Raw genomic sequence first — 15,544 nt, 5'->3', positions numbered from 1 at the left:
CTCAACTTAACAATGCTCAGTTGACTACAGTTGAGATCAGAAATACTTCCTTCAAAATCATAAAGTTTATATTGGGGGCATCACAGTGTCAGAGGGGCTAAGTGTGGACCACGTAAACCCAGCGTCCCTGGTCTGTCAAGGAGCTTTGTGACATGTCATCACTGTCTCCCTCTATTCCCCGTGCGCCTCTTGACGATATTTCATAAATAAAGAGAAAAAGGCTGCAAGATGCAACCCTGTATATCTTTATATAGAGTCCATATAACGCAAATAAAAGAAAACCCCTGTAAAAGACAGTAATAGGCCCACGTCAGTGTTTACCAGTTAAAGATATTTAACTGTCCAAACAGTTATGGCCTGAACTGTATAAACGTATTTCCCAGAATGCAGCACTGAGGCTTAAACTTCCAAATATTTTGCACATCTGTCGCAAATATTGATGTCATATGTTGCTTTTGACAGATGATAAAAACACCTGCTCTGACATCACAGATGAAAGTGGAGCAAAAACAACAACAGTTCCTTTCCTCCTTCATTTAGTGTGAATATGTATGTAACCATATCCAACCATTTCTTGTCACAATTGCAAACGATCCAATACCTTTTTCATTCAAAGGCTAAAATGGGAACTGCACAGTGACTCAGTAGAAAATCAGCTGTGCATGCTCTGAAATAATGGCGCTTTACACTCAGCACTATCACCACCAAATGACAGTTAAGATTTATTTGGACTGCAGAAGTCAGACTCAATCCACTGCACTTTTTCACTGCAAAACATAGTTTGTCTTGGCTGACAAGGCAGAGTGGAGCGGTCCCTGGTGACTTGCGAGCTTCTCTCAGGGGCAGCGGACCGGGTCAGAAAAGGTTAAGCTAAGCCAAATGTCTTCCAAATAGAAACAAATGGAGGGCTGACCTTTGTGCAGCTTTTTGACACTCAGCCGCCAAGCATCATTTGCAGTCTCGGGACTGTCCTTCGTCTTTCTTGCCCAGTTAGTGATGGTCAATAACACTTGCTGTGGTGTCTTTCAGAGGGAAACATAATGTTCAGTATTGTGTGTACACAGTGTTTTTGTGTGTGAGAAAAAGAGGCAGATCGAGATCTTAAGATGTCTCATGTGAGAGGGCTTTTATGCAAGTCTTTTAGCCCTGGAGCTATTTAATGATACTTGCTTCCTGCCTGTGTTCAATCAAATTTAACGGTGCTTACAGTTGAGACAGCACAGGTCTACAACATTTCACATTAGTGCTGCTCTTTATTAAAAGCATGGCTGTGCCAAAGGCGTAGAAAACTACACTGATAACAGCAGAGTAAATGTTTTAAAGATGTCAAGTTCCACCTTGGGCTCACTTTGCCTTTATCTATCTCTTACTTGTCCTCCCATCTCCACAACCCTTTCCTCTTCCTCTCTATCTGTCTCTCTTCCCCGTCCTCCTTCTCTCTTTTATTTGTGCTCCTCTTCTCCAGACTGTGCCGGATGTGGAGCCGAGATCAAGCAGGGTCAGTCTCTTCTGGCTCTGGAGAAGCAGTGGCACGTCAGCTGCTTCAGGTGTCGGACCTGCAACATGGTCCTCACTGGAGAGTACATCAGCAAGTGAGTGTGTTAAGAGGAACAACATTTTAAAACATTTACAACGAGACCCTGCATTTGATACACTACAGCAGTTTCTTTTCTATTTTCTATGTTGCAGGGATGGAGTGCCGTACTGTGAGGCAGATTACCACGCCCAGTATGGGGTGAAATGTGAGACCTGCAGCAGATACATCAGTGGAAGAGTTCTGGAGGTGAGAACGGGACCAGATTTCAACAACTACATGATGCCAGCGGAGACTTTGCTGCAGCAATACAGAAATCCAAATTGGGAGTTGATTGTGGTAACTGAGTGTAATCAGCATGGTCAGAATTGAGCAGTCACATTTTATCCTCAGCTCCATTTAAGCCCCGCTGTGCTTCAGGGAGTGAGTGATTTCAGATTGAGGGACAATAAGAAATGTTGTTCTGCTTTACAAAACCAAAACAAATTCAGCTGTAGGGTGTTAGCCTGGTCCAACTTTTTCACTGCTTCTTCTTGAAGCTGAGCAGAACACAGGCCTACCTCTGTTAAGCTCAAGTGAATCCTAACATTGTGTAAGAAGCGGAGAGGAAAAGGGAGTTATAAAAAGATCTGGGGGTAGAGTGAAGGGAAAGGATGGAAGAAGGAGAGACACAGAAAGCAAAATCTGCAGTCATAAAAATGCACATTTGTGCTTATACATCGAGGCAGTTTTTATGTAAGATGGAAGAAGGAGTCAAGGAGGAAAAGGAGATGAGGTGGACAGATGGAGATGGGTTTAAGAAAGAAGTGAAGGGAAAGTAATGAAGGGAGAGAGAAGGGTTACAAATTATGAAAGATGCTAATTAAATGTTTTGGAAGACTCTCTGGAGGGTGTCTTCTGTCTGCTGGGACCTGTGGAAAGGAATCAGTTGTAGTAAAACTTTGTCAGACACAGACACGCAGATAAACACACACACACACACACACACACACACACACACACACACACACACACACACACACACACACACACACACACACACACACACACACACACACACACACACACACACACACACACACTTTAAGGGCCCTGTTGTCCCTGTGCTCCTTTGCTTGTCAGAATGGCTGGTGTAAAGTGCTTTGTTCCTGACTGTCAGCCTCTCTGGGCTATTTATAGACATGGGGACATGTCAGCTTCTAGCTGCACATCTCTCTTTCTTTTCACTCTATGTCTATCTCATTTGCTCTGTGAACATGTGTGTGTGTGTGTGTGTGTGTGTGTGTGTGTGTGTGTGTGTGTGTGTGTGTGTGTGTGTGTGTGTGTGTGTGTGTGTGTGTGTGTGTGTGTGTGTGTGTGTGTGTGTGTGTGTGTGTGTGTGCTTGCTTGTATTCATTCTTTTCTCTTGTCAATATTTAATAGCATAATGATGTGCTTCTTTAAGATGCTGCATGCAACTGATCTGACTCCCACAAAGCCTAATGGACAGAATTTAGTATGTTGACATGCAGACACGAGTCCATTCAGGATAACAAAAAACTTCTGAGCTCCATCCTGGCACTTTAATAGATGCCAAAAAGTCATCATTATATTTGTTTCAAAGTGTAATTTTATTCTAATCTTGGAGACACCTTTGCTGTAATTATTTCTCTGCTATCCTTTGTCAACAACCTAGTCTTACCTCTGTGTGTCAGTGTGTGTGACCCATTAGGCTGCTTCCACAGGGCACTTCTTCCATCCAACTTTTGCAGAGCCAGAGGTTGTTAGTTTAATGACTGGTTTTTGTAGAGGATGGAGAAGGGGAGAAATAAAGAGAGGAAGTGGCAGACTGAGGATCATAAAACCTTCCTTTCTGTGGTTTCACTTCACGTCTCAGTTCAGCAATAAATTTAGCAGCCTATTAATGCCACCGGAGAGAATGGGGGAGGGGGGGGGGTCTCATTAGAAATTGTAACAGCAGTTGCTTGAACTGATACCGTATGACCACAGATGGCAAACGCTCTGCTGCTCGGAAAGCAGGAGACGGAAATGCTGCATCCTCTCCTGGCTTTCCTTTCACGGTAACCTGAGCAGCTAGAGACAGCGCGGGTATCAGTTAAGATGCAGCTCAGATACAATTAAGAACCATGCTGTGCAGTCGTACTGATTTCCGGCACATCACATAGAAGTATCTGCTTTATGAAGAGCAGGAAAAAGTCAGTGCAACATAAAAAATGATATAAAATGACACCTCACTTAAACATGCATGCTGGGTGTGTTCAGTTGACACACTTCAGGTCTCCTTGTCAGCAGTGCTTCTATAAATAGAAATTCTCTAATGGTGTGTCAGGGAAGGCAGAGGTAACGGGACGGGGCCACGCCTCAGCCATCAGCGCCGCAGAGACACATGTGAGGAACATTAGGACCGTGAACTGCATCATTTTATGTGTCCGTTTCACCTGCGCCATGTGTTTGGATGTGTTCCCTCGGGGCGCTCCGAATGTCCAAGGGCATGTTTCACACAGGTGTGTCCTTCACTTACATGGCCACCCTCTTTCTTTCTGTATTGTACTCACACATACACACACTTTTCTTCATGTGACTGAACTACAGTGAACTTTGCTCTAATTATGGCATGAGTGGGGAAGAATGGGTGGTGGCTGGCATGTGATTGCTGCGTGCTGATGAAACAGCTACAGGCTATCCGATAATGTCGTTATGCTGTATGAGGCCATTGTTGGTCAGATGATACACAGTGGAAAACATATGGAGACAATGACCCGCTCAAGGTGGGGGTGCAATTTGTAGATTAGCCCTGAACCTGTGAAACTCTTTATGATGATAATTTATGTTCAGTCACACCTCTTCCCTTCCTTACAGGCGGGAGGGAAACACTACCATCCAGCCTGCGCTCGCTGCGCCCGCTGCAACATGATGTTCAAAGGAGGGAGAGGAAATGTACCTGACAGGTAAAACTCAAGGCAACTACATACTCACACTGGCATAAAGACACACATACTGTAGAGTATGCTTGCCATTGTTGATGAATGCAAGGCATGTGGGAACACCCAACACCTCTCTCTCTTCTCTCTTTCTCTTGGTCTTCAGGATGTGACGTGTGGCACCCATTATGCAAGCAGGCGGCGAGGGCCGAGAGGAGACTCCGGGTGAGCCAAACTTTGAAATACAAGTGTTCCATTAAAATGAAAAATGTCATTTTCTCACTGTGTGTATTTTTCCCCTCTCTACTCTCGCTTGTCGTCTGATTGTACCTCACAGCACAGACGCCTGTCAGAGACCTCCATCTCTCCGCCGGGCTCCTCCATCGGCTCTCCCAGTAGAGTTATATGTGTAAGGAACCGCTGACTCTGCAGCTTTTAGTCACTTTTGGCCGCCGCTGCCACTGAACTTACCCTAAAAGCACATTTGCTACACCAGAAACACAAGCACTACCCAAAGGCTTGAATGATTAAGCACCAATACGAGAGGCTGCTCACTCCCTTGGCCAGTTCCCTTGTCTGTGTCCTCACCTCTGCTGTCTTTAATAGTGTAGCAGGTGTTGAAAAGAAGGGAGAGTTTAGTTAAAAAACTTGCTGTTATGATATGAACAACAAGAAAAAACACCAGCACACACCATTATTGGCTTGTTCATTTTGCCCCATTGTTTTCTCATAAAGATCAATATAATATTGATGTGCTTTATCAATATATGTTTAAATATACATGTATATAGATATACATGTATGTATATACACACATGTGTTGCTGTATGAGGGCAGTATTAGCATGTCAAAGTTTGTCTGCATGCAAGCAGGAGTCTCCACTCTGTACTCAGCCCTGCTCTGCTCTGGTCTCATAATCAATGACCTTTCTGTTTAAGGTGATGGATGAGGGAGAAATGCAATGTAAGCACGCTTGTCGTCCATACTATCTCCACTCCTCCTCCTCTCTCTCTCTGTTTTCTGTCTCCCATACGCTGAGCTTCTGAAGGTCAACAACTTCCAGTGCTGTCAGGTTGTGCAGTGTGCACGTACTCGTATGTGCTTCATCAGCTCTAGCTGCCCCTCACTCCTCTCACCTGCTGCACGATGTACTCGCTATCACCACTGGAGTTGCCATTCTTCTTTGTAATTGTGCATCATCCATGTGGTTTGATGTGGGGTCCCGTTGCTGTTGTCTCTTTCTGTGCTGGGTGTATGTGTGTCCTCTCTCCAGGCCAGAGTGGAGACTGAGATCCTAGATTATAAGGACCTAGCTGCCCTGCCAAAGGTCAAGGCCATATACGGGGTCCAACAGCCTGACCTCATATCCTCCTCATACCAGCCATACCACAGATACACCTTTGATGACAGGCTAGACACTTACAGCTATGGGGAGGTACTACTGCCGCACACTCCAGGCCGAGCGTCTACTTTCAGGAAGAACTAAAGCGTGTGTCTCCATTAGACTTCTTTTTTTTTGGTCGTTTTTTTTTATATAATATTCAGAAATGTATTGGTATTTGTTTTGATTATTTTGATTATGTGAATTGGAATTTAAAACATAGAAACACCGAATGAAAAATGTAATTGAAAAAGCCATTTTAAGAGCTCATTTTACAAGTGTGCATCACTTCCTGTTTCTTGAAGTACGCTGTCAATTTTGCAAGGGGGTCTTTGTTCACTGTAAAAATATATAAATAAGTATTTCTAATCAATATTTGTTTTTAATTGTGGGTATTTTTCAGTGTAATCTGTTTACTGCCTGGTAAATGTCTTAAGCACGATGCTTACAGAATTAGTTGGACATTTTGGGAAATATAGCGTTCTTGCCAAGATTTACTGCAGATAAGAAGAACGATGGCACTCTTATATCTGCCTGCTCATTTTGAAGATGGAGCAAGCTGGTGATTAACTCAGCCTAAAGACCGGAAACAGACTGTCTGTCCAAAATTGAAGCAAAAAGGAACTTATTAGCAGACACAACCAATAAATAACGCCCCATAAAACCACACAGCTTGATGTTTTTACATTTAGGTTTATGTACAGAAAAAATGAAAGACGTGTCATCTAGTGGGCCTTAGACCAATAAGCTTATTTGAATAAAATACTGTTTTAAACTGTTTACACTTACTTACTCCTCCAGTCTAAATGTAAACTTTTCTGTCTCCACTGATCCTGCAGTCACTCGGGACACTCTCCCCCTATTCTCAGGTAAGCATTCTTCCTTCTAATGTAAGCAGCGGAGCATTCAGGACGAGTTCAAGCAAGCAAAGTGTTGTCAGTTTGGCCTGTCACTAAGCTATTTGTCTCCTTGTTGCTCTTCTTTCACTAAACTCCCCACCTTTGTCTTTGTAGGACTACGACAGCCTGGATACAAAGCAGAGGCAGTGCTCCAGTCCAGGTTACATCGACTCGCCGACGTATAGTCGTCAAGGCATGTCACCCATCATGCCTCGCTCTCCACAGCACTACGGCTACCCTGGTAGGTAGATAGATAGCTGGCATTCAATCCCAGTTGTCTGCTAATAAACCAAGTGTTTAGAGTTAGTCTGTTGATTTATTTTCTGCTGAGGTGAAGGAATAGAGCAACATTTTAGGAAATACCCTTATTTGCGTCCATGCTGAGTGTGCGATGAGAAGATCGATTCGATTCCCACAATGTCTCTGCTGAATATGAAGCTACCACCAGTACCTGGTTGGCTTAGCTTGGTATAAAGACAGGAAACAACTCGCCAAGCTCAATATGAAGGAAACAAAATCCACCTGTTAGTGCCTCTGAAGTTACCAGGCAACCAGTGGAGACTTCAGGAAGTTCTTACTTCCATCTAAGAAATAGTCCGGTCACTGTTACACTTAGTTTTTTGTACAAATTAAACACATAATTATGTTTTAATATTTGTATTTGAGGGGCTGGTAGTGGCCTGGTTCAAAGACATCAGTGGTCTCAACTAATAAAAAGTACATAACTGTATTTCCCAAAATGTCAGACTATTCCTTTAATAGAGATCAAATTGCTCCTTTCCATCTGTTTGTCATTACCACTATCATAGTTACAACAACTAATATAATATTAGTGGTCATATAAGAGTTATAGATGTCATTTCTTTGGCTGTCTCATTTGCTACAGTTGCTCCTCGGCTCTCATTTCATTTAACTCTTACACATGTGCAGTGACACTAATCATTGTCGTAGGAAGTTTGCTGCACTGTTGACAAGTCAATAACCTTCGTCATTACACAAGTGGAAAAGTTTCTCAGTGTCACTTTGTACTTCGATCAAACCTTGGAGCTGTTTAGTTTTCATCTGCATGAGTCGAGGCCTTCCTTCATGCTCATGTTTCCTTTGCTGTGATTGGCTGTGGCTGGCTGCAGGCTCTGAGAGTGGCAGGAGTTCACCTTATTACGGCCAAGAGGGGCAGTCAAGCACACCCACCACAAACCAGCCCCCTAAACACTTTCATGTACCAGGTAGGACTCCTCATCTTCTCATTGCACTATTCACAATACTCATTGATTTTTTTTATTGTTTGTACTTCGCAGAGAAGATTTCATCAGCCATTACTCACTAACGCAAGTCATTCAGAAAGGTGGTGTTCAGTTCTTTGGGAATGAGGGTGTGTGAAAATGTGACTAAGTTGTGTTTTTATACAACACATAATCGCTCTGGCATATTCTTCCCCTTCATACTGCATCTTATCCTTCCTTTACAACCATCCCTCCTACCTCTTCCTCCTTCTCCCGCCCCGTCATCCCACCAGCAATTCAGATCCTCTCCACCTTTACTCCTCCATGTTTCACCTCTTCATCTCCTCTTTCTCTCCTCAGCCACAGGGGATCCCAGCATCTACAGGAAGCCTCCCATCTATAAGAGAACGGGTACAGTGCAGTTAGCCCCGCCTTAGCCTGCCTGTCCTCCTGTCAGTTTAGTCATGCTGTGGTGTAGATGTTCCTACTGACCTATTGATGTTCCTCAACAGCCCCTCATAATTTAGCATTGATTAGTATTGATGTTCCAGTTATCAATAAAACCAAGCCCTCACAAACAAAAACAGATGAATGAAAAAGATTGATTTAGTGAAGGAGAAAACCACAAAGGAAATAGAGTTTAATGAACACAGCTTGTTTCAAAACTGAGTAAAAGCATCAGTCCGACTTGTTAGTGGCATTAGCTGAATGCAAAAGAAGGTTTTCATGTGCATGCCACAAGCATATACGTATGCCTGCGTCTGCGTGCAGTTCCCGACAGGTTCTCGATGGCTAATTGAGCTGAAACGGGCCATGAATGAAGTGAAGGTTGCTCAGGCGTGACAAGTGTTGAGGACACACATTTCACCAGAATAGAACAGAGCACAGAGCAAAAACTGCATGATAACAATAATTTATATTTGCTGTGGATTTTTTTTTTTTTTTTTTGTATTCACTCTGCCTTGCCCCGTTAGCCAGTGGTCAGTTTCTGGAGATGTTACTGTGATTGTGTTTTGAAGGGACAAAGTGGTTTATTTAATTGTAGAAGACAGATGGAGCATGTGAGGGAGGAATTCTTATTTCTTAATGGTGTGGATTCAACTTGTTGTTCAGTCAGATAGAATGGCGGCGCGGTTAACACAAGACAACATTTTTTGCCTCTTTTTACGAGGGGTTTTTCAGCTGAGTCACAAGATGCACGATCTCTTGATTGAGAATCGTTTGTTGTTGTGCATGCTTCTCTGTTCTGTATGTGTGGGTTACTTAGTGAACAGTGTCGACCTGTGTAAAGACTCTTTCTTCCTTCTGTGGGTCTCAGCTATAAAGATTAGTACATCACTGGCCATGATGTTTCCATGTACAGTCACATTTCTGCACATGATTAAGAAAGGAATGGGCATGTCGGCACATAGCAAGTTTAAAAGAGCTTGTTAGGACGCTGACATTGAACACACACATCCGCTTCAGTCCTATTGATCTTTCTTGTGCTTTATGTCTTCTTAAATAGCTACTGAACATCATTTTCTCTTGTTTCAGCACTAAACACCACTGATATAAATCTAAAGCCGCAGCAGACACTTGTAGTTTAGTTGCTTTGTGCTCCAGTGGCCAGTTATGTACTAATCAGTTAACAAGTTTGCTACCTGAATGGAAGCGAGGCTGTATCAAAAAGCCTAGTTTATTATTATTATCATTATTATTATTATTATTATTATTATTATTATTATTATTACTTATTTTTTATTTATTTATTTGGGGGGAGGGCGGGGCTTTGTCCTTGTGCTCCGTGTTGGCAGCAAAGCCCTCAGTCTCTCATCTCCCTCTGGGATGCTCCAATAATGTTTCCTTTTTCTTTTCACCTCTTTTTTATTGCATCCAATCACTTTTATTCACTTCCCTCCACGTTCTGCTCCTCTTTACCCGGTGACCTTGCCACTGTAAGTATCTCCCTCCTTTCGCTGTTTCACTCACTTTCAGTAGATAGATAATGTATATATCTGTGTGTGTATGTATGTGTCTCTCTTTTAGTATTTGTCATCCCATGTCAGTATTATAGAGCCATACTTCCTCTGATAGAAGTTTCAATCTGCTGTCTAACATTTGTCTGAATATCTGTCTCTGTGTGTGTGTGTGTGTGTGTGTGTGTGTGTGTGTGTGTGTGTGTGTGTGTGTGTGTGTGTGTGTGTGTGTGTGTGTGTGTGTGTGTGTGTGTGTGTGTGTGTGTGTGTGTGTGGCGCTCGCTGTTTAGTTGGGTCGAACGTGTGCGTCGCAAAGATGAATATGTCTGCCATTGGTGTCATGCATCATGTACATAGGAATTCGATGGATCATGGATTGGGGCCGGCATGGCTAATGGCCAAGAGCAATCTATGCAACATTACACTGCATGCCACCCCCATTGACTTCCATTGACTGTGCTTTAATTCAGAATGGCATCAATATCATCACCTCGTGATGCTCACAAAATGACTGCGTGCCTCGGGCTGAGCAGTAACTGAACTTACTTTACTGCAAGTTATTCTCCCACTGTTGGCTGAAATATTGATCTCCTCTGACAGGAATGGTGCATATGATGACTGTAATTTTGTAGTGTCAATGCACTCTCTCACCGTGCATCTTTGTAATATTTATTAATATGCTTTCCTTAGTGCACTACTGCGCGCTGTCTTAAAGCAATAGCTTGACATGTTGGGAAATTCACTCTCACTGAGAGCAAGATGAGAAGATCAATACCAATCGTATGAAGTACGGTTCAATATGAAGCCTGGAGATAGCTGCCTCAGCTTGGCAAAAGAAACAAGAAGGAGCAAAGGGAAAACGGTAGCTCTTTAAAAAGGAAATAAATCCACTGACACTGCTAAAGCTAACAAATTAAAACGTTTGTTTAATCCATTCAACAATGTATTTGTGTGGCCTTGTCATGGTTATTAGGCAGCCAGGGGTCTCTGCAGATATAAATGACTTTTTTTGTTTTTACACTCTGGATGTAAAGGTCCTTGTTAAAGTTAAGAGGTAGTTCAGCTTTAGACATTTGATCTCAGATGTGTTCCAAATGGGATACTTATGTACGAACACTCACCATTTTGAGTAACTAAGTGCGTTCAAACTGTCATTTATAGAAACAGGCAGTGCACTACAAGTACCCGGATGATGAACTCAAAACGGTCCAAAAAACTGAGTGTGAAACACCGGACACTATCCACACTCAACAGTCGCCATCTTGGCTATGTCGCGAAAGGGAGGGACCACTGACATACAGAATTTTTAAATAAATGCATCTGAGGAAGCTGCAGCTGTTGCACAACGCCTCACACAAGGGTTCATGAAGCACCAACATACTTTTGTTTGACAAGCTTTAGTGTTTTTATTGGGTGCACTAAACAGAAAGCACAAAAACACATTCATTTCTGGGTAAAACTATTAAAGCCGGTAGTTATGTTGGCAGGTGATGCATTCAAATGTTACTGTTATTTCCGGTATGTGCAGAACGGCAGTGTACAGTTCGAGGCAACACTACCCTGTCAAAATTTAAGTACTACGCAAGTAAGTGTACTAAAATGTAAGAGTATTATAGTGAACTAAGGGAAGTAAGCCATCTGGAACACAGCCGTGTTTGTTTGATGTACAGAAAAACTAGAGGCTTGTTAATACTTGGAAATGATGACAAGCCTTTACGCTAGGCTAAGCTAACCATGTAATAACTCCAGACTCATACTGAGCCTACAGTGGTTTAAAATTTCTCACCTAAGTCTTTGGGGGAAAAAAATGTAAGTTTATTTTTTTCAAAATGTCAAACTCAGAGATGGTTCCTTCTCTTTTTTTTTTATCTTGTCTTTCTTATATATATATATATATATATATATATATATATATATATATATATATATGTTGACTGTGTTTATTATTTAATGTACTGTATATATACTGTATGTACTGTGCATTTTATATTTTATATTTATATTTTTTATTTTATTGCTTTTCTATTATATTATTCTATTCTATTATTATTTTATTCTATTGTTTCTATTATTGCTCCTGTATGTATGCTGCTGTGGCGAAAAAATTTCCCCTCGGGGATTAATAAAGTATATACCTACCTACCTACCTACCTTAACTTGGTCCATTTCTTCACAGACAATCACGTGGACGCAGCCACCAAAAGCAGGACAAGCGAGGATATCCTCAGATCGTCTAGACTGTCCACCTTCTCTCCAGAGCCATACGCCGTGTCAGAGTCTGACTATTACCCATACACCAGCTCCCCAAAGGGTAGGACACACGGTCATTTCACTTGTTAGGACTGAACCAAACACAGACAGAGCAGCGCACTTCATTTTGTAACCGTGTTGTCATATTTATTCACCCACTTCTGTTCCTCTCTGAGCTCTATATTCATACATAGGAATCCCTTTTATCTCATTTCTCTCTCAGCCTATCGGACGCCAAGAAGACGCTTCTCAACGGGGGGAGACGAAGAGAGTTGGAGCCACGGTCTTCAAAGAGTAAGAGCTTCATTATTTTCTCTCTCTCTTTCTTCAGCATCATATTCAAATAAGTTCCCTTCTCAAAACACCCATAAATAACGCACCCTTCATGATATGACACTTTAACTACCGTCCTTTACTTTACTTGCTTCTCTCACGATCTTTGCTGTACATTAAATTATGTCTTTCATTTTTCTTCCCCCTACTCGCTCTCTCCTCTCAGATTGGGAGTGGCATCGGGAGGATGATCCTAAAGGAGGAGATGAAAGCCAGATCTGGTTCCTATGACAACGACCCCTGGGGCAGTGCGAGGAATTCTCGTAGTGGGAGCAAGGAAACACTGAACACTACAGGCTACGGCACCACGGCATACAACAACACCATCAACGGCTGTAAGGATCCACCCTGCACCCCCAACCCCCACAATGCATCGCCCTCTTTTGTCTGTTGTTCTCTGTTTCTGCAAGTTCATAGATGCCTGCGTCTCCCGACTGTATGTCCGTGTACAGCCATGTGATCATATATGTTGCTACGAGGGCTTTTTATGAGCCTCAATATGTGCTGTCATTTGGGTTTGAGGCGAGGGGAGTCAGGTCGTGGCTGATGCAGGTCACTGAGGGTCATGGCCGCTGCAGGCTGGGTGGGTTTTTGAGATGGAAAGATGATGAGTGAGCTTAACAGCTGCTGCTAAACCTGCGGTAGGCCAGCAGCAACAGCAGCAGCAGCAGATGTGGCCTGTCATTGTTGTGTGGATATCTGATCACACTGATTCTGAACATCTCAAGCCACTGAAAACAGAGGGTTCAGCCAGGTGTGCAGAAATGCCAGATGTGATTAAGTCGGAGCTGATGCTACCAGAGTTATTTCGCTTTGTAAGGGTCAAGGTTCAATTGTCAGCCAGCGTGTTGGGGATTGTTGTTTTAGCCTCTCACATCCAGACAGCAGCCTGCCTTTATCTCTATAAAACTACTTCCTCTTCACCTTGCTTACACATTTGTTCTGCTTCTCACTCTGCAGGGATCACTCTCTATATTCTACTCTGCTATATCTCTATCTATCCATCCATCTATCTGTGTATCTATCTCACTCTCGCGCTCTCACAGCTGGTGTCCCACAAGCTGTTTTATTTATGAGCAGTAAGATCTCTCATTAAAGCTGCCTCTCAAATGGGAGGGGGCTCAACTGAACGGAACTGGTTGAGAAGCAACAAAGGCTTGTAACCATGCAAGCCGTGTTGTGCGATGAGATGGCGAAGTGTGCAGTGAGTTTTTATGCTGGTGTGTGTGGTTTTATAAATGATTATTCCCCCCCGTCTTCTCTGACTGTTGCCTGGCCTCTTTCTGCCTTATTGCCCCTTTGATGTTTTGTGTTCCTCCCGGGGCTTGATGCGTTCCCAACTTGCTCCTTTTCAGTTTCTTTGTTAAGCCTCTAACTAGGTGGCTGCCAACTATCCACAGCAAATTTTACTGAATTTCTTTTGAAGAATTTATAAAACAACATTTGCACTAGGTGAGATGTCATGTAATTGTATGATCTGTTTGTTTCACAGCTCCCCGGTCTCAGTACAGCACTGATAGCGGTGAGTTCATCCTTATTTTCTTTAATTGCAGCTTTTACTGTAAATTGTCTGGTTGTGGTTTATTTAAAAAGTAGCTGTTTAAAAGTTTTTCAGTGGAAGCTGGTATCGGTCGGTAAATGATATGTTTGTGCTGGGTTCTTTAACCAAGCCTAAGAATCGTGCACACATCTGGAACTTTAGGTATTTTCTGTTTAGTCATGTGCGCCATCTTCTGGCACAGACCAGGGACTGCTATTTGATTTTAATGTTCCACACTGCATGAAAAGAACTGTAATTCCAAGAGGCTGTTGCCTTGGATAATATTTTGCGGCTTTTTTTCTGTTTTATAGATTTTGTTTGTAAGTCAGCATCATTACCAGGATATGGACGCAACGGCATCCAGCGGGTGAGACCCCAGTGAACATGATTAGAAGCTTAGTTTTCATGTTATATTATACATCATATTATGGCTTTTTTCACCTTCCACCTGTTTTATTGGGCTTGTTTTGTTTGGAAATTCACAACGCTCTCTCCTTATGTTGGCTTCTAAGATGGCGCCGCGCTAGCGGCAGCCTGTTGCGGCAGCTCCCCTCCCCTTGTTATTAGTATTATTAGTATTTTTTATTATTGCTCCTGTATGTATGCTGCTGTGGCGAAAAAATTTCCCCTCGGGGATTAATAAAGTATATACCTACCTACCTACCTACCTACCTACCTTAATCTGAAGTCCTTCTCTGTACCTGCAGCCTCAGAGTGCAGATTGCTATCAGTACCAGTACGACAGTGGCAGCGAGGTCAACTGGGGAAGCAGAGGTAATTTACTATGAATTTACAACACCTACCCCTCATTAAATTCAAGCAATTAATTAAATGTTTTTTTCCATTTTACTGACCTAATTATTTCTCTTTTCTCCCAGCTGAATACAAGGTGAGGCCTTAATACAACCACTTTTTTTTTTAAAGAATTAATTTCACGTGAGGTGGTCTGTATGTTGAATAATCCCAGAAGGTGTCTGAATTGTTTCTAAGCAAGGTTGCCGCTCCCTCCCTGCAGATTTACCCCTATGAATCGCTCATTGTCACCACCAGAGGGCGCAACAGGCTGCCCAAAGATGCAGACAGAGCCAGACTGGAGGTAAATTGTGAATGAGATGCTAGTTTTAACTGTGCTGAGAGGAGATTCTCTCTATTCCAGTTATAAAGCAGAGCTAAAACAATGAGATTAAAAATACTAAAATGCACTCTGCTGTCAGAGCCTCTCTCACCTTTAAGGTCTGCCAAACTATCAAACAAAGTTTTTGAGTATTTAAAGGGAATGCTCAATTAACTGTTCTGTCATATTTTCTTTAAATTTGATTTTCTTAAATTATGGTCAGGTGCTGATATGTGAGGTTGCAAATCCTAAATAATTTGTTCATTCTAATATACTCTGTTTGTTGTTTTCATTCTGCGTATGGGAATTCATTTTAAGTTTGTAAGTTAACTTACGTAATGTTTTCAAGTAACATTAATTACATGACATAGGTACATCAGTTATATAATGT

At 42.4% G+C, this 15,544-nt stretch overlaps 1 protein-coding gene across 1 annotated transcript in view; it reads left to right on the top strand.

Moving 5' to 3' along the window:
* The window catches only part of ablim3 (actin binding LIM protein family, member 3), a 42,966-nt gene that overhangs the window by 25,712 nt on the left and 1,710 nt on the right, over positions 1 to 15,544 (top strand). Inside the window, 19 exon segments of the mRNA XM_069696871.1 lie at positions 1,466 to 1,592; positions 1,690 to 1,783; positions 4,394 to 4,453; positions 4,455 to 4,482; positions 4,622 to 4,680; positions 4,793 to 4,864; positions 5,729 to 5,890; positions 6,676 to 6,705; positions 6,850 to 6,976; positions 7,866 to 7,961; positions 8,319 to 8,369; positions 12,111 to 12,227; positions 12,390 to 12,460; positions 12,666 to 12,834; positions 13,992 to 14,021; positions 14,351 to 14,406; positions 14,747 to 14,813; positions 14,918 to 14,928; positions 15,055 to 15,135. Coding sequence (XP_069552972.1) covers positions 1,466 to 1,592; positions 1,690 to 1,783; positions 4,394 to 4,453; positions 4,455 to 4,482; positions 4,622 to 4,680; positions 4,793 to 4,864; positions 5,729 to 5,890; positions 6,676 to 6,705; positions 6,850 to 6,976; positions 7,866 to 7,961; positions 8,319 to 8,369; positions 12,111 to 12,227; positions 12,390 to 12,460; positions 12,666 to 12,834; positions 13,992 to 14,021; positions 14,351 to 14,406; positions 14,747 to 14,813; positions 14,918 to 14,928; positions 15,055 to 15,135 — 1,508 coding nt within the window.

The sequence above is a fragment of the Brachyistius frenatus genome, unplaced genomic scaffold, assembly GCF_029030835.1.
Source record: "Brachyistius frenatus isolate BFR_SWC_R1_liver_20210118 unplaced genomic scaffold, ASM2903083v1 Contig_22, whole genome shotgun sequence".
NCBI classification, from domain to species: Eukaryota; Metazoa; Chordata; class Actinopteri; family Embiotocidae; genus Brachyistius; species Brachyistius frenatus.
This window is presented reverse-complemented; position numbering and strand designations above follow the sequence as displayed.